The following is a 19,668-nucleotide window of genomic DNA, read 5'->3' on the forward strand; positions in this document are numbered from 1 at the left end:
GGCAGACCGTGGAGTGACAGTGAAAGCAGGGCCCAAACGCGAGACTCTAAGTGAAGGACAGTGGATTTATTTACAGGAGGTGAAAAACACACAACTATATACAAAATCCCAGCACTGTGGTCCCGTGGTGATTCTTCCTGAATCCCACACAGTGCAGATGTCCGTGAGAAGTGAAAGGTGGCGACTCCAAAAAACTCCAATTCCCACACCGTGACTTTAGAGGCGTACTCCGCTCCCGATTCGAGTTCTGACTCAAGGATCCAGCGTCGGCCTCAGCTCAGCTGCAGTCCTAAATGCCGTTCCTAGACGAGCGTAATCTGCTGCAGCTGGCAGAGGACGACGAGCGGCAGGTGCGGCCGTCTCTCGAGTAGACCACTTCCGGGTTCGCAGTCTCCTCAGCGAACCCACACCTCCGGGAGCTCACACAGAGACACATGGAGAGATGGAGAGCAAACCAATACAACACACGGAAAACATAAACATAAACATACACTGAAAATGCCTGAGCCCTGGGTCCCTAGACCCAGGCCATGACAGTACCCCCCCTCTAAGGGTCGGCTCCCGACGACCCAAAAACACAAACCAAAAACAACAGTACAACCAACCCAGGGCAGGCGGCGGGAGGTCCAGGAAGGAGGGCCCCAAAACCACTCCGCTAAACTCCGCTCCGGCGGGCGGCCACGGGTCCGGCAGCCGCGGCGGAACGGTTCCGGTGGCCCGCCACGGGTCCGGTGGCGGCGGCGCTGCTCCTCCGGCGGCCTGCCACGGGTCCGGTGGCGGCGGAACGGTTCTGGTGGCCTGCCACGGGTCCGGTGGCGGCGGCGCTGCTCCTCCGGCGGCCTGCCACGGGTCCGGTGGCGGCGGAACGGTTCTGGTGGCCTGCCACGGGTCCGATGGCAACGTCGCTGCTCCAGTGAGCAACAGCGAGGCGTGGCACATGGTCTATGACGCGCCGGTCGCTGACGTGGACGCACTGGACGTGGATGGCGTGGAGGCCGCGCTAGACGTGGAGGTCCCTCCGGTTCGCTGACCTCCGGCTGAGCGGGTCCCTCCTCGGCTGGCAGCGAGAGCCCCTCCTCGGCTGGCAGCGAGAGCCCCTCCTCGGCTGGCAGCGCCGGTTGTTCCTTCCGCTCGCTGAGCTCCTCCGGCTCGCTGAGCTCCTCCGGCTCGCTGAGCTGCTTCTGCTCGGGCATGCTGAGCTCCTCCGGCTCGCTGAGCTGCTCCTGCTCGGGCTCGCTGAGCTCCTCCGGCTCGCTGAGCTGCTCCTGCTCGGGCTCGCTGAGCTCCTCCGGCTCGCTGAGCTCCTCCGGCTCGCTGGGCTCCGGCTCCCGCTCGCTGGGCTCCGGCTCCCGCTCGCAGGCCCCCACAGCTGGCCGTGCGGGCACCTCCGGCTGCGCTCCAGTCACAGATGGATGATCCGGAGGCGAAGATGGTGATGCGGTGTACGCAGGCGGGGAAGGTGAAGGCAGAGCCGGTGAAGAAGATGGCTGAGGGGTGACTACATGCGGATGAGATGACGACGGCGCTACATCCACAGATGGTGAAGCCGCCAGCGGCATGGAGACTGCTGAATGAGGCGACGCTAGTCGTACTGTAGGCCAGAGGCGGAGCCAGACATTTGAAACACCCGGGGCTTAGCCCAAAAGGATAGTATGCATGTGGGATTTTTTTTTCCCTTGGGGGGGGGGGGGGGGGGTAGAAATGACTGAAAGATTAATTGGCTCTGTTTTGAGTTTTGTTCAAAAAAGAATGACTTCATATAGGGAAAAATATATATCACATGTGCAGAACACCTTAAACTAGTTTTTTAATTAAGCAGCAAGGCATAACAAAATCAGGGCTGTATCAAGACACGAGGACTAAACCCCAATTCAACCAGACCAAGAACTGATCCAGAATTAAAACAGGACTACAACAGTTCAAAATCAGGACTACTTGGGACTTAACCAAGACAGAATCAGAATCAGAACTAGATGATAGTAGCACTAAAAATCATCATAGACCTGCACTACATTTATTTTTTAATATTACCAAAGTACAATATTTAGATTGAGAAAGGTTTATATAATTATTTAGCCTTGTTGTGCAAACAAGCCTTCATAACTTAATAAATATAGAATTTGAAAAATAACAAACCTAAAAAGAAACACTAGGTATGAGATACATGAGTACCTATGATACGGTGATACTTTTGGTAAACAACCATTTGACTAACATGTGTGTCTCACCTGCTCTTGTTCATCTCTGTTCTGTCCTCATTCTCCATCTCCCTCTCTGTTCCTCTCTCTCCCTCTCTGTTCCTCTCTCTCCCTCTCTGTTCCTCTCTCCCTCTTTGTGCTGACAATCATCAAATATACAGATATTTACAAACTCTTCAGATCAAAACACAAACACTTTTTAATTGTAACATCAAATCAGACTAAATGTTTATTTTTTTAGATTGATAAATATAAAAAACATATTTGTTAACTTTAAGAGTAAAGAGAGAAATCGTCTGTATTTCTTAATTGCAAATGGCACCAAATTGTATTCAAACTTGAGCCACACTTATGGAGCTCCACAGTTCTTTTCCTGGTGTTTTGGTTGACATCTCTTGATTTTCCCATGTCACAGAAACAGGCTCTGTGTTTTGCCTTATATGCATCCACAGCTGTGCCACCAATTTACTCACATGGACTCTACTAACCTATCAGAAGCTTCTTCAGCTCAGAATGGAATCGTCTGGAGTTTTCTTATTAATTAACAATAAACTTAGTGTACATGTACTCCTAAATTTAATGAAAGTGATAAAAAAATAGACAGCTCTGTCTCTCTTTATTGTGACATTAAACTAATTCAAAAGATATTTCAATATTTATCTAAAACAAAAGTTTACTCTAAATTGATGTTGTGCAGTAAAAATGTTTTATGTTTTCTCCCTAAAGTGTAAATATCTGGTTACAAATGTGAATATCCTGCTGTGTACTGAAATTCCTCTTGTTTTGCATAGAAATATACTGAACAACATACAAAGCATAATATATAAAATAACATTTACCTGAGTTTTTTCTTTGAAAGAACCCTCTAATGTCCATTCTTATATTTCAGTACATAACTGAAACCGATTTAGTCGGGGAGGGTAAGAACTGAAAATATGAAATAAACACACGTAAGCTAAGAATCTCTAAAAAAAAAAAGCATTTGTTCGGCTTTTCATTTCGCCATTTGTTGATTCACTTGAAGAGCAAGTAACGTAATATTGGTCAAGTGATCAGTTTGATATCAATCTTTCGTGATGCACCGTCATATTTACATTATTTGTACGGTACGAATGATTTGCTTTGGTACCTGGTCAAACTTAAGCTCTCCTTAGTATGGCTGGCTCCGTCTCTCCAACAGCGCACTCACGGGCAGCAGCTGCCCCGCCCCCTCGCTCAGTCGCTTAGTGCCTGAGCTTGGATCATACCAATATCAGGGGGGGATTCACGCACAGTCGTAAATTCCCACAGTGTGCACTATGTGCTTCGAATATTGTGTGTACTTTTTGTTTTATACAGTTGTCAGCCAGGCATCTAACTATGAAAAAATTGCACTCCAAAATACCCCGGGCTTCTGACAAAACAACCCGGGCTTAAGCCCAGTAAGCCACCCCCACGCTCCGCCCCTGCTGTAGGCCGGCTTGCAGCAGCGTCAGCGGCGTCACCATCCACTGAAAACAAAAAAGCAGATGGGGTGAGAAATGAAAAAGTGTCCTTATTACTCACCACAGCCGGTTCTTGAGATGTCCGGGAGGGCGGCTGCGGTGAGGAACGCCGGCGGCGCGAACGTCGTTTCCATGTAGACGTCGGGGCCGGCGTCTCAGGCTGTGAATCCACCAGCTGTCCGGGCCGGTGAGCAGCCTGAGGAGGAGAGTGGAGGTGGAGGGTGGAAAGCAGGAAGTCCAGGACAACTGAATTAAGGGAGTCCACCAACCAGGGGAATTCAAACAGCATCCCCTGCAGCCGCCTCTCCACGGCGCGACGCAACCCCTCCGTGGGCTTCTCCCACCACAACTCACACATGCGGTAAACCTTGTCCATAACCTCCCCCCTGAGCCTCTCCTCAGAGACCGCTGGGTCCAGACGTGGCGCTGTAAACCGAGCTGAAGGTGGCCGCTGATCGGCTAACCGAACTGAAGATGGCTGCTGATCAGCTAACCGAACTGAAGGTGGCTGCTGATCAGCTGACTGAACAAACATAGCCCCAGAATAAAGAGTTCCAGACGAAACAGTCTTGATTCCTGGATTTGAAAGAATGTCAGGCGCACAGTCTTCTGAACCTATGGGAGAATAATCGCTCTTAAAACGAAAACTTCTATTTTCCCAAACCGGAGAAACACGAGCTGTAGTGTTCATGAAGCTGGCGGAATGTGACGAGGGCGGATTTTGATGTGGCTGCTCCTGCAGTGATGTGGGAGCGCTGGGTGTGTCGGGTGGCACGAGAATAATCCCTAGCATCTTATAGAATGCCTGAGCGGGCGTAAGCTGATTGCTGTCAGGCTCATAGTAATCCTCCCGGGACCGGCTAGGGCGTTCTCTGCGAGACCGAGGCGTCCGCGGAGAGGAAGCAGACGAGTGGGCCGAAGGGTAGGCTGCCAGCGAGGAACAGCAGCACGGAGGCCCTCCAAGCACTAGTTGGGTCCCGTCAAAACGGGAGCTGCGCTTCCGCGGTGAGTCCGCTGGGTCCATAGTGGCTGGATCCTTCTGTCACGGGCTGCGATGGCAGACCGTGGAGTGACAGTGAAAGCAGGGCCCAAACGCGAGACTCTAAGTGAAGGACAGTGGATTTATTTACAGGAGGTGAAAAACACACAACTATATACAAAATCCCAGCACTGTGGTCCCGTGGTGATTCTCCCTGAATCCCACACAGTGCAGATGTCCGTGAGAAGTGAAAGGTGGCGACTCCAAAAAACTCCAATTCCCACACCGTGACTTTAGAGGCGTACTCCGCTCCCGATTCGAGTTCTGACTCAAGGATCCAGCGTCGGCCTCAGCTCAGCTGCAGTCCTAAATGCCGTTCCTAGACGAGCGTAATCTGCTGCAGCTGGCAGAGGACGACGAGCGGCAGGTGCGGCCGTCTCTCGAGTAGACCACTTCCGGGTTCGCAGTCTCCTCAGCGAACCCACACCTCCGGAAGCTCACACAGAGACACATGGAGAGATGGAGAGCAAACCAATACAACACACGGAAAACATAAACATAAACATACACTGAAAATGCCTGAGCCCTGGGTCCCTAGACCCAGGCCATGACAATAAGAATTGTTTTTGATTTGAAATATCAAAACTACTATATATGGGCCACAGTGAGTTTTATATATTTACTAGGTATGTGCGTTTTTAAAGGGATGCCAAATGCTGTCATTTTTCTGTAAAGCAAATTTACCTTGCCTTTGGGTATAAATAAAGTTACCTTGACCTTGACCTTGACCTGGATGACTGAGAACCTTCACAGACATTACATGTTAGTGTTTTTTCTGCCATCATTTTAAAGTCATAACAATAAGAGATCAAAAGGTCTGAGGCTCTTATGAGGCATTTGACACTGACTGAATACAGAAGGGTGATGTCTCTTGAATTTATCAGTGATATTCAACAGCAATCTGAAAATAGTGTTGCTGGTTACAGAAAGCCCAGCGTGGTCCAACCTAATTTGCTTAATTAAGGACATGTCCCAAATGTAAAGTTCTAGCACCATTTAATAATTACCACATTCATCTTTCAGATTTCACTGAATTAAATGTGAACAAACACGACCGCAACTGAGAATACTGATAGCGTCTCCTGACATCCATGTTGCATTTAATGAGTCACTAGGTTGTATTTGGTGGAAAACACGGACTTTCTTTACAGTCCCAAACCTTGGAATGCCCGAGGTGTGTGATCTTCTTACCCCAGGCTGTCTGTCTGCAGAAGTGTGAAGAAAAAAAATACAAATACTTTGTTACTCTACTTTGGTAGAATTTTCAGGCATCTGTACTTCACTTCAGTATTTGTTTTCTGACAACTTTTTATTGCTACTCTTCACATTTTTTGCACAAATTTCCAATATTTGTAATTTCTATTCCTTACATTTTCAAAACAGGCTTGTTTCTTTAAGCCAAACACATTTGACACCCCGGCTTTATTTTACATCACTGTAAATCTTAAAAAATCAACCAGATTTGGATTTAAATGGAGGGAACAAGAACACGTAAAAGACACTCCTATATCCTCCATCACCAGTGCTTTTTATTTAGTGCAGGATAAGCAGCTCACCACACTGTTGTGAATTTACAGTAAAGCACTGTGTTGGACTGGCCAACGGTGGCTGTGGTGCTCATGGTCATTTAAGTTATATCAACTGATGAATTTGAATTTCAGCTGATGGTTCTAAAATTTATTAAACCTTTATACCAACTCTATATTGTCTGGTGTAAAAACAGTATAAAGTGAACTGTCAGGGGACTGAATAGAAATCTGCTAAGATAGCTGTGAAACATCTGCTTACAGCTTGTTGTAAACCTCAGAGCCACAGCAGCACATGTGAGCTGACGCCAGCCTGGACACAAAGAAAAATGACTCGAGTTTACGATAGAAGTTATCTTGAGCTTTAATTCTTTTCCAAACGCCGGCCCACTGCAGCTGATTTTACGGTTCCCCACCATCCCACTTTAACCCTGACTATCCCGTGAATATTTGCTTTTTTGCATGACTCCTACATCTGTACTCACGTTGGGGCTTTTGAATATTTCTCAGTGTAGCTCATCATATATAAATATATCTTTATTTTGTCACAGATTTGCACATTATCTATAACAAATTCCTAAACTTTTGACCATTCAGAGTACTTTACTTTATTCCTACATTCACACATTCATACACCAGACTGTTTCTTATACATACAGTGTTAACACGCCACAACAAGTGTTACTTTGTCTGTGATCTTTATGACGTTGGCCAATAGGATCACATTATAGATAAGAATAGATCAGACGTTTCTTTTTTTGTGACCTGCGGAGACCTTTTTTTAACATATAATGGTCAAGACAATCTCACAATGAAAGACAGCAAGTCATGATTTTCCAGGGACCATTGTGCAATAAGTAGACTCTCTCTCTGTAGTCACTTCAGAAATGTATGACTGTAACCTTAAATGTTCCTGTCATTATATTTAGCAGTATATTCTAGTCAGTTGCCTGTAATTCCACATCATGCTAAAATGCTCGAGCATGTAATCACTTTTTCATGTATTTATAATTTCAGGGAGTTCAGCCACTGGAAGGTGAACAGCCTGGCTACGGAGAAGAGAGATTTCCTCAAATCTCCATTGCCCTTAGCACCAGAGTTCCTACGCAACCTGCGGTTACTGGGCCGACGACCAACCCTGCAGCAAATCAATGAAAACCTCATCAAGAAGTACGGGACCCACTTCTTGGTTACTGCCACCCTGGGAGGTAAGGGAGGACTGCAGGTGACACACTCTCCTTTATTCTCGGGTTAGGAAGTGTCGGGACACGCCAGAAATAGAGAAACCGTTCGTTTTAGGTCTCGGAGGATGTTGCCTGTGTTAGTGTAGCTCCAGGAGTCTAGCTGTCCTTTTATACCAAGAAAGAGTCTCACGTTTTAAGTAGAAATAGCAACAATGCTTACATCTTGCACTTGCAGCACTCAACAATGCTTGTCTCCCTCAGAGGTAATTTTCCACTCATCGTTCCCTCTGATGAACATTAGAGCCTCGCAGAGCAGAAGAGGGATTAAAATGACCTGTTTCATACCCCCGTGTTTCTTCATTGGATTTCTTTTTTGCCTCAATCCCCAAGGAGAGAAGTAACTCACAAAACAGATCGGCAGCAGCATCGATCGTGTGAGGGTCACAAAAACAAGAGTGAGACCTGTGTAGTGTTCAAGATGACAACCTAGTGATATTGATAAATACCTAATCTCAGTCATCAACTAGTATAGTGCAGATATACAAGTACATTTGCAAGGAGTGATAGTGAGTCTAGGCATATGTAAGGACCCGGTCAGGATTTACAATCCTAGGTTACTCAGATCATTCAGCCACATAAAATATGCTATGAATATATGAAATTGGAGATTTTACGATGATATAATTAGTCTAAAACTTAACGTCTAGTGCATCATATTTGAAAAACCAACATAAATTGCACAATACATTTTTCAGCAATAAATTGAAAAAAACAAACACAAAAAAACTTCAAATGTGCAAATTAATAATTAATTTCATTACTTTTGAAAAAAATTGTCAGAAGGTTCAGTTTCAATTATTTCACGGTTCAGGCTTGAAATGTTTAATACCAAAATTACCCAAACACAGTTCACATAGCAGACAAATCCGGTTCTCTCACAGGAACAGTCTCCTAACAGCCGCTCTGATATTCACGTCTGCAGACGCCTAACTTTAATGCCACTCATCACTGAATGTATGCACTGGAGCAGTTTCAGAGATGGAGCCGGGGTGAATGCAGTGTCACACTGATAGTGTCTATGTGTAATTAACAGCCTCGACTAAATGGGCAGATCCATTCTGCATACTGATTACTGTAGCAGAGTGAAAACGCATGAAATATCTGGTTTTTGTTCTCTTTTCTTCTGCTGTGGTTACATCTAAGTGTATTTTGTTAAACAGTTGAGTGAAAGTGAAAGAGTGAAAAACTGATTCATTCCCCCCCCCCCCCCCCCCCCAAAAAAAAAAAAAGCCACTCAGCCTCAGAAAGGTACCTTTTACATTAATAAAATGAATTGCCTTACACTTTGTGAACAAAAGTACTTTTTGGCTGTAGTTGTGACCTTGCACTTTGCAATAGAAACTCAAATGAAAAGGTGGCGGTAAATATAAACACCCTGCGCTTCCCAAATAACTGAACACCCATGAATTTCAGATCAGAGTTAGTCTCTCTGTGTTTCTCTGAATGGCTTTAAAGCCTCTTGGCGCTCATCCATAAATAATGGTGTGTTTTGTTGAAGACCAAGAAAATGTGGCTTTTCTAAGCAAATCTTATGCTTAGCAAGACACTTTTGGAGTGGCGGCTTTGCTAAAGATCACACTTAAGCTCCCATTCAGATTCAATTTAGGGAGGTTGGGAATAAAGTGTTCCCTGTAGTGTCCAGTAATTGAACTTATCACTCTGAAAGTTTTAGAGAAATTACAGTAAGAGCTGTCTGCAATTTATTTGGACATTACACGGGCAAATAAAAAGGTGTTTGGTGCATTTACAGTAAGAGAATCCTGCCTCATGTGATTTGTTAAAAAGTTTCCCACATCAGTAGCTGCTGGCATTGCTGAGAAATACTTGCTCACGCTTTATATTGCTTACATGTTTTAGCTTGCACGAGATAAATGCCACGTTCGCCTTTCATAATTTCAAACGATTGGTGTCTGGGGAAGGAATACAACCTCCTCTCTTGCCTGTGTCCAATTTTAGTGGCAATGGTTCTGTTGCTGCCAATCCAAATGATACAGTACCTGCACCTCAGCAGACAAACCACAAAACCTGAAGGCCTTTCCAAAGAAATGTCAAACTCAAAGATTGTCACTCCAGTTTTTCCAAATATAACGTACGCGCTCTTCTTCATTTGGCTTTTTATCCACGTTAAAGAGGATTCAGAAAGAAACAAATGATTTTCTCAATGAAAACTGTTCATCACAGAGTGCTCTGTAAAATAATTATCATCGATCCACAGGAGAAGAGTCTCTGACCATTTTCCTGGACAAGCAGAAGCTGAATAAGAAGTCCGAAGGCAACAGCAACAGCTCAGTAGTGTCTTTGGAGCTGCTCCATCAGCTGGCCGCTTCCTACTTCACAGATCGAGAGAGCACCCTGAGGCGACTGCACCACCTCCAGATTGCCACCTCTGCTATTAAGGTACTGTTCACATTCACACAGCAAATGCACCTGGAGCACATGCTCAGATGTATAGTCTTTGATTTACTAAGAAATTAGTTTTCAGTATAAACCATGTATATGCAAATGTGTGTTTCTGAGTGTTTGCAATTCTCTAGATTCAAAAAGAGTTACGGAAAAAAAAGACACACAAATTAACACTCCTATAAAACTGTCCCTTTAAAATGCATTGCTCCATGCTCCACCTAAAATAAATGGCTCTAACAAGCAATCTTTTTTTAAAGCATATTTTCAAGGTGCGTCGTTGCTCAAAAGCTGGCAAGAGATGAAAGCAAGTGCACAACATTTTTCAAATGTAGCAAGCTGGTTTAAAAGGACAGTGCATGTGCTATAACCCACAGAGGCACCAGAGCATGGCAAATGGCAAGTTTCTCCAAAGTCCCGATGTGAAAAGCAGCACAGTCTCAGTGTGGGTGCATGCATCTGGATCACACAAGGGTTAAAAACACAATTATCATTTCTTTTCAAATAAAGCTGTTTGATTTTAGCAACGAAGTGGCTGCGACTGTCAAACTTGAAGCGATTTTAACACACTCTTACAGCCAAGTTCATTTTATTTACCTGCACACTCAACACTTGATGTGATGAGTCGTCACTTAGCCAAAATCCACCTCTGGGCTTGTGCAAGCTCTTTAATTGCGACGAGGCTCAGTTTTGTTGAAAACACTCAAAAACACAGTCAAATAAATCCTATTATCTCCTCTCTGCCTGGTTTTACCTTCCCAAATCCCCTCCCTTCCAGACTGGAAGCAAAGCTTAACCGAGCAATGCATTTTTCACATCAGAACAAATCTGTTGGCTTTCACTTGATGACAGCAGGTGTGTGGGTGGGTGGACCATGCCTTCATGCTTTAACTTAAATATGAAATCTGATTGAAATGAGTAATTGCAAAGTGTCAGCCTTGTGCGTACCTTGTGTGAGGTGGCTCCTTTCCAAGCACAGTTGCCGAAAACACGGCATGCAGAGGTGAGATTGGCTCTCAGACCTTTTTTGGCTGCCAACAGTCTCTTTAAAACAGACCCTGAAGTACTTGATTGCTCTCCCAAAAAGCCTTGAATGGTTGTGCACAAGAACCGGGCAACACAAAGGACTCCTGGACTTATTGCAAATAGCTTTTACTGGGAGAGAGAAAAGTTTGATTAGTATGAGGGCATGAAATGGAATTTTAATGAATGAGAAAAGTTTGTTTAGCTAAAGGCAATCTCAATGAAAGCAGCATCAAAACAAACTTCCCTACAATGCAGGCTTGGTCAAAAAAGAAAAAAAAAAAAGATAACCTCTGCGTGCCTACAGCTTTTATGCTTATTGACACGGTTTATCCCAGCAAACCGTCGCTTTAGAACGTGAGCAAAATCAAAACAAAGGAATTTTCTTGCTTACTTAAGTATGCAAAGTATGAGCGCTGCATCTCACCACTGCAGAAAAGGCTGCTAAGCTTGAATTAATTATGAACTGAAATCTTTGCTCAGCGTGATCCTTTTGTGCTGGGGGAGGCTAAGTGACTGGCGCACTGAAACAATCCGTCAGCTTCTGCAAAGAAGTCCACAATGGCAGATAAATAAATTAGTAGCGACCATTTAGATCTGTTTTCCACATCAGTGAGTCTGCCTTCAGTCCATCCAGTGATATTCTGTGAAGAACGCGTCCAGAACCCAACTGCTTCTCATGCATATTGAACTGCATTCCTACAGTCACGTATCAGTCATGTTTACAGCCAGCTTAGTGTATTTGGTCTGATTCAACAAAATCATTAATGCAATATTTGGAGTTTCAGAAGAATCGATATGTAGTCAAATATTTGCCGAGCGGTATTATTAAAGTAAAAACAAAGTTTGAGCTCTATCTCTGAAATCAGGTCCTTAGTTACCATGTTGTCTCTTGATGCTTGCTCAATCATCCAGGTAAGTAAATCTCCAGAAGTTGATTCTGTTCATCTGGACGTAGCGTAGCATAATTAAATTTAAGGGACTGACCTCCCAGCCCATTGTTTCTTCACTGGGCTGGTTTCAGTCATTATGCAAATGTACTGTTTATACGATCTGGGGAAACCTGCAGTCAGCTGAGACTGAAGAAGTCACTTGGATGAGTGACGAAATGTTTCTCCCACAAAACGCTACGTCCAGATGAACAGAATCAACTTTTGGAGATGTTGCCTCTTGGCTCTGCTTTTGTAAAGGAGAGTGTGAATGCTCTAATCCAAGTGTTAACGACCAAGTGGACATCAGCTAAAAATATAGTGGTTTAATTTGAGTGATGTAAGTAGGTCATAGCGGTGGCATCTCTGTGGCTGGAAAATAAGTCAACATGGGAGTGCCAAAACTGCAGTTTTGCTAATGGCAACTTGAAGCTGACTTTAGAGATGACTGCCATCAGCATCAACTCTTTGGATGGGCTTCAGGGGTCCAGGCCCACCCAGTAAAGTCTCACTAAAGTAAGTTACACTAATTCACGCAATTTGCCCATATCGATTCAATTAAATATATATTTATTGAATTCATTATTATTTGATCAACAGTAGTTCTGCAGCAGTCGTAATGACGAGCATGACAGAGGATGACACTGAGTGGATGGGCCTGTGCAGGTCAAACTCTGGGAAGTACCTGTCATATCTCTTTGAAACTAAAAAGAGGTTGTTTGAAAGTATGACCCTACTTGTAATTGCAAAACACAAAAACTGCCTCAGCCGCCTGAGATTTTGGAGTATTTTGAAATAAATAGCAAAGTGACTAAGGTGAATGTCCCCTTGTCAAAGCTGGTTGCCCGTCGAGCTCATATGGTTTGTTGTCAATCATGACTCCCATGAAGAATTGTTGAAGTCTTGTAAAAAAAAAAAAAAAAAAAAAAAGCTAAATTATTAGCTAAATCGTCCCTTCATAGCAATTATACAGAGTTGAACTTATTTCTTAACTTTTTTGTCAAGGTTCAAAGTTAATATTGTGACTGTTATTATTGAAAGATGTACTAAAACAGGCAATTATGTGATAAATAACATGGTTTCCTAATATGGTCACTTCTGGCTCAAGTAGAACAATGGGGCAGTCGGTAAAATGCTAATGTTGAGGGTTTCAAATGTGAAACCAGAGACCAGTATGTGATGTAATGGTGTCTGTTGGGAGTGTGTAAGCACTCAGTTTGAAACTACAGCCCACTATACCCAGTTTGGTGTATGCAGTATGAGTAATATTCTGTGAGCTGAGTTAAGTTTAGTTGTACATAATTCCACAAAGGGAAAGCTTCAAAAAATGTTATTCTTAACAACTTTTGATCATAACTCATTAAACAGCTATTAGATTAGTGTTCCTGGGCGTGTGAGGTAATAGACACAGAAAGTCAAGAAGTGTTAGCTTGAGTAACACCCACTGTCAGCTGCAGTGGGCACACCACTGACTCTTCAGACTCTTTCAAAAAGTACAAAGCCCCCCCCACGGCCAACCTCAGAGAGTTCAGCTTTTTTTGTGAGAGGGAAAGCACTGGGATGGGGTAACATTAAAATTGGAAGAGCTAGATGCAACAGCTCAACATAAGAGGAGACCAGTGTGGCCCTGAAGGTATACCAGTGAAGAGACAAACCAAGCTCAAAAGACTCCAGCTGACAGGAAAACTCGAATAAAACTACATTTGAAATGCTGCTGATCTCATGTGGAAAAAGATGGAAATGTAAATTTTACTATCCGACAAGCCCATATAAAAACTGTATGTAACTGTTTTTAATTAACAGGCTAAAATGTTCAACTTGAATGCCTTTCTCTAAACGTCCACGATGTAATTACTTTCTTGAAGTTACACATAAAAATAAGCCTCATTTAGCATTAACTTTGCTGTAGTTCTGCACCTGAAAATGTCTCCATATATCCCTGGAATATCTTTATGACTTCTGAATGAAGGAATTCTTCAAATGAAGCCTCGCTTTCACTGTAGGTCAACTTGGAAATGCCCAACCTGGTCCCTTTCACTCAAAGATTTTCATCCTGGGGTGAAGTTGAATTGTTAATTGCTCGACAAATCTGTCATCTCATTAATCTGTTCATTTTCTGCTGCGTATTTGGAATCTGCGCAAACCAGCAGCTTCCCAGTCCCATTTCCAGTCCTCATGACCCCAGGGTCATCCCAGCTTAACATGTTTAGGAAATCTGAATAGAGCAGTGTGCAGGTAACATTATCATAAAGCCTCAAATGCCACAACGTTCTTTCAATCCATCCATGTCATCTGCCATCCACAGTCAAAAATATGAATCCTTGCACTTCCATTTAGAATCACTAGGATCACTTCTGCAGTGGGATACCACTACATCAGAAATTTCCAGAAATATATTACCTGCTGAGCCAGAATTACTTTGGAACAGAAATGTCTGACACAGTCGTTTCTGTGTCAAGAGGCTAATGAGGCTAAATTACACCACAGTCAGCTAAGAACCACCAAGACAACCTATGAAACTGCAGTTAGCAAGCAGTCATGAGCATCTCTAAGCTCTTTTTATCGGCTAACCTACTCTCCAGGTGTCAGCCAAATAAAATAAACCCGGCTTATTGGGCAGTAAAAGTGTGTTAAACCTCTTAAAGTTTAGCCGTTACAGCTGCTTCTTTCTTTTCCTTTAGACTGATACTAGCGGGAAACGCAGCAAGAAAATAGATTTTTTTTTCTATTGCAGAGTACCAGTGTAACAAAACCCAAAATAGAGACTGAAGTGCCAACTTGAATATATAGCAAGGATGTTGTTGCTGCGTGGATTTGTGCTCTGCATGAAACAAGAATCAAGATTATTGCATCCTAACACGCCCTGACAGTAAGCTGAGTCATTGTCCAGGTATTAGCCAGTTTGTCAAAAGTTTATTGCTTGAATTATTAAACATCATTTGATGTGATTAACTCAAAAGAGATCAGAATAGTAAGGAATAAGCAAGATAGCACATTTTGACACACTGAAAATTTTAAATTGGGATTTAATTACTGGCTAGCCGTACCCCGATAGATGCACAACAACACCCCTGTAAGCAGTTCTGAAAAGGCAAGCTCATGTGGAATGAGTAATAACTGATGGCAGCCTGTCATTTATTTAAGAAATATCACTGTATTAGTGTTATGTAACCGTTTACCTTCACTCGGTCAAACTCCAGGCATGGAAACATGAATTTAGCGAACAAGAGAGGGAGTCAGCTTCTGAATGATAACCCACCCAGCAGTAGGAAGACCAGGTAGCCATGGTAATGCCAGATCTAAAGCTAAAGCTTCAAACAGTTTGGAAATGATAGCCACAGTCACAGAGAAGAGTTAATCTGTTTTGCTTGCTTCATGTAAACTGTGTGGGAACACAGAAATAGCGCCTTTTCCGCTGGAGTCAGAAAACACAGAAGATTCACCGATCAAAAGCACACATAACAAGTGAGGCTGAAAGTTTGCTAAAGAAAAACAGGTTACAGTGCCTTTAGAGTCTGTTGGCTAAAACTTAGCTCACATTTTCATCAAAAGACTGAAAACTAAACAAGCTGTCAAAACAAAAACGGATATAGAGTGTTGCAGAGGTGTGGACTCGAGTCACATGACTTGGACTCGAGTCAGACTCGAGTCATTAATTTTATGACTTTAGACTTGACTTGAAAAAATGTTCTAAGACTTGTGACTTGACTTGGACTTTTACACCAATGACTTGGGACTTGAATTGGACTTGAACCGGTTTACTTGAAAAGACTTGATATTTTACCCCAAATATAAAATTTAACATGCATATTATATAGAGATTGAAAATGTGACGTCATTCACGGGTAGAACCGCAAAGGATTCTGGGAACTCGTGGCAAGCGGTACTAGCGCACGCAGGCTTTCAATTAAAATCAGTTACACAGCGATAAAAAGAAACACAAAAATGTCAAGAAGCCGTTGTATTATTAACTGCAATAGCCGGTCGCATGACAGCCACGGGAAGCCGACGGGTAAAGAGATCGGTTGTTATCGGATTACGTCGTTGAAGAGAAATTGTTCAAACCATGTTTCCGAAGTAACAAAGAGGCGACTGGATTGCAGCCATTCAAAGACCAAATATAACGTCCCAGAACACTCCAGCTCACAGGTTAGTCTGCTCCAAGCATTTACACGAAGGTCAGTGTTTTTTAGTAGTTAATGCGTCATTTTCATAACATAATTAGTGATATAGGTTACAAGCAAGTCTGGCGCTGAACAGAAATTGTCGCGCTATGCTCCTTTATTTATTGTGCATAAATAGTGAATTGTCCTGACACAATATTGCGTTTCTCCTCTGTTATTATGGTACATTGACAAAAACATATACTTTTATTCACAGGATAAAACAGGTTTGTATCACTAATTGCCCAGTACGATTACAGCATACAGTCTTATTGTCACTGCTACATTTCTGTGATGCTACCAGAAATTATTTCCACTGCTAATTAATTACCGTTGAGCTCAAAGGTCCTATTAATAAACGGTTAAGGAATGTGTATTTATGAAGACGATTTGTGAGACTGGTAAACTTATGATAGGTACGATGGTCTTTCGTTCTACACGGTACATTTCAAGGTCCTGCACCCATCCGGCGGTAAACTGTACCTGGGCTTGTTGCAGTGACCTGAAGTTACTAAACTTCATGAGTGTATGCACTCACTCCAAGAGCCGTATGATTATAAATATGCATATAAATATGCTACGATGAGATAGCTGACTTCATCTAACTAGCAAATGTTTTCCAGGCTACGTTGGTGATGCAGTTTTTTTTAATGTGTATGATATTTTTGTCATGTGATTTTAAAGCTGGTCCTACAACCGCATCCAAGAATAACATGCAGCTTATCACAGAACTGTCGGTGAAAATTATTCTAGGAGCTAGGTTTAATTGAGCTGCATTTTAAAGAGGTGCAATTTCACAATTTGTGTATATTTTCTAAGTTCACTATTTTGTCATGTGTTGAGAAAAACACAGATTTTAAAATTACATGGTCTAATATTTACATTTAGCATAACTGCAACATTATTTTTTCGTTTTTTTTTTTTTTTAAAGACTCGAAAGGACTTGAAATTCAAAGTTTCAGACTTGTGACTTGACTCGGACTTTTACACCAGTGACTTGAGACTCGACTCTGACTTGCCTGACATTACTTGAGACTTGACTTGAGACTTGAGGATAAAGACTTGAGACTTACTTGAGACTTGCAAAACAATGACTTGGTCCCACCTCTGGAGTGTTGTGCATATAGATAAAAAAAAATCTGCAGTGGGTGTTCATCTTCATGAAAATTCAGAATTTAACTTTGCATTCAAGTGAAAATCATCTAAAAAAGTATAAACACACATACCAACTAGTTTACCTGCTGATAAGGGACTAGAGCAGCTTTTCTTCTAGACTGAAAGGCAACTTCAAACAGCCAGTGTTTTTGCACACCTGCCTGCACATACACGCATGTGCAAACACAACAAACACAGACTCCCACTTTGAGAAGAGCATCCTTTACGTATGTGCTAAATGAGGCTCTCTGAATGGCATTCGGGCCACCTGCCGAGCCATGTTCTGCCACATCCACTCATCACCCAAAAGGGAACAACACTGAGTGGGATGTACTTGACCTGTGCGCATACAGGCCCTTGGGTTCTTTGTCTCTGCAGCTGAGAGTAGGCGGCAGGAGCCACATGCATTGCCTCTATCTGTAGCAGTAAAGGAGAAGAAACTCACATGTTCAGTTTAAGCTACACTTCAAATAAACAAACAAATAAATAAATAAATCCTCTGTAGCGTATGTGTGAAATCTGCTGTTTGGAAAGGTAGAGGAACTGTCTCTGTTGACGCAAGTGAAGGCATGGTATTTTTACCACACTGTCAGCAAGAGCCAAGATCGGCAGGGGAAGTGCACAGTGAAACCCCAGTCCTAAATAAAAGCTCATCACAACGCATTACGCAAGAAGGAACACGCCAACGCTTTTAATACACTGACAGAGATCTGAAAACGATGTAAAGCACAAACACCACACCTCTACAATGACGTTAAACTCCAATAATTCTTGGAGGTGTACAAAGTAGATTTGCTGATGCCATATAAAAGGAAAAATGACTTCCAAAGTAGTGAGTCCTCTAGCTCATATGCGATGGAACAAGCCAGTTTCACAATGATAAAAACATGTCCCAAATGAGGTGAAAAATGAACAAGGCACTGTTGTATATTTAGGAATTATTCTAGATACTTTTAATAACTAATAATGACTAATCAGGTCTGTTAAAACATCCAGAGATCAAGCAGTACTAATGTTCTTCTATCCAAGTGTTCTCAGGTTTTCATTGCATTCATTACTTTGAGGTAACTTCAAATAAGATTAAGATGCAGGGCACGAATGGTATCAATGCAAAACCTGCATAAATATATATTTCACTCCGAACAAATGTGCACTTAATAAGAAAGCTGAAAAGTATTTGATGTAAAATAAAACCTGTTTTATCAATAAAGAGGTTAAAGGTACACAAGAGTATAAACAGCAGTTTGTTAGATCATCAGCCATAATAAGCTGAGTGAAACAAACAGCAATGCATTACTTGATCTCACACAATCCATACAAAACTTTCTAGGATCATAGGAAAACACACACTACTCTGCTATGTTTGAACAATGCATGTTATTGAGTAAACACAAAAGACAAAGTGGTCTAGTTTGAATGATCCACTCACTGAAGGGCTCTTGGGAGTTTGAAACAAAAGCAGAGGCAGGGTGGCAGCTCTCAGGTGGGTTATTATTGAAGTTCCTCACAGGAGTTACAAAACAGCCTGGTGTGTATTCACTGCAACACAGCTGAGAGTTCTGATGCATTTATCATTTCAACAGACAGAGAACACAATTTATGTAGACCTTTAGGAAATAAATCATGATAATAAAAATCGCTGTAGATAATTTGAAAAAAGATGTATGAAATTGTTACATTATAGTGATAATTGTGCAGTTGGTTTTAAGTATTAAACCGTCACTCTCCATGGGCTTGAAAAGTGGCTAAAACCTTTAGTTTTCTTCATGAAGAATAATGATCAAACTTAATGCTTCTTACACAATCTGTAGTACATGTTTGAATTTGTTTGTTGCTACAACAAAACTTACCGAGCTGTATTGATCTCACAGTTCATTCTGCATTCAAACATGGCATGAAAAATGAAAAATCTTCAAAGTTCTTGCACTAAATAGAAACAGACGGTTTCAGTTTCACAAAATATAAAAGACTAACAAACTGTTAAACTAGGTCCACAGTGGAACAATTTGGCAGTATTTTCTTGCCTAAGAATGTGACCTCTTGACTGTGCTACAGCTGGAAATTCCAAATTATGAACTAAATTATTTAGACCTGCTCTAACTTCTCCTCTTAAGCTAAACTGGTCCATCTTTAGTCTCGTTTTTTATATTTATTATATGAATTTTTCCTCAGTGTGGTAGTTGTGGTTCTGTGAGTCATGCTGTGTTTGCTGTCTCCACTTCCTTTGTTGAGATTGAGGGTCACAAAGAACCCCACTAAGCAGCGTGTATTCCTTTATATTCCTGCTGGGTGTAGTAAAGTGTTTTAGTGGGATAACACAAGTGATGGATTTTTTTTTAGTGTACATAAGAGAGAAAATTATAGTAGGTGAAGTACAAGAGAAAGACCCGTTAATAATTAGCAAGGTCCAAAAATAAAGGACGGTCCAAAAAAAAAACACCCCAGGGATCCACTTTGAAACTAGAACGAGTTAACAAAGAACTCATCCAGCAGGTGGAAGTGTCACG

At 42.3% G+C, this 19,668-nt stretch overlaps 2 protein-coding genes across 5 annotated transcripts in view; both read left to right on the plus strand.

The window, feature by feature from the left end:
- The window catches only part of LOC308412688 (uncharacterized protein), a 512,620-nt gene that overhangs the window by 177,909 nt on the left and 315,043 nt on the right, over positions 1 to 19,668 (plus strand). The gene's annotated exons all lie outside the window — the stretch shown is intronic.
- brinp2 (bone morphogenetic protein/retinoic acid inducible neural-specific 2) overlaps positions 1 to 19,668 on the plus strand; it is a 285,511-nt gene that overhangs the window by 141,012 nt on the left and 124,831 nt on the right. For 3 of the 4 annotated variants that reach the window (XM_080907211.1, XM_080907210.1, XM_080907212.1), the window contains 2 exons: positions 7,265 to 7,455; positions 9,707 to 9,888. In XM_080907211.1, the coding sequence (XP_080763337.1) occupies positions 7,265 to 7,455; positions 9,707 to 9,888 (373 nt within the window). Of the gene's footprint in view, positions 1 to 1,535; positions 1,659 to 7,264; positions 7,456 to 9,706; positions 9,889 to 19,668 lie in introns of those variants that run through there. The other variant, XM_080907213.1, reaches the window with a different exon arrangement.

This window comes from Rhamphochromis sp. 'chilingali' (assembly GCF_963969265.1).
Source record: "Rhamphochromis sp. 'chilingali' genome assembly, chromosome: 16".
NCBI classification, from domain to species: Eukaryota; Metazoa; Chordata; class Actinopteri; order Cichliformes; family Cichlidae; genus Rhamphochromis; species Rhamphochromis sp. 'chilingali'.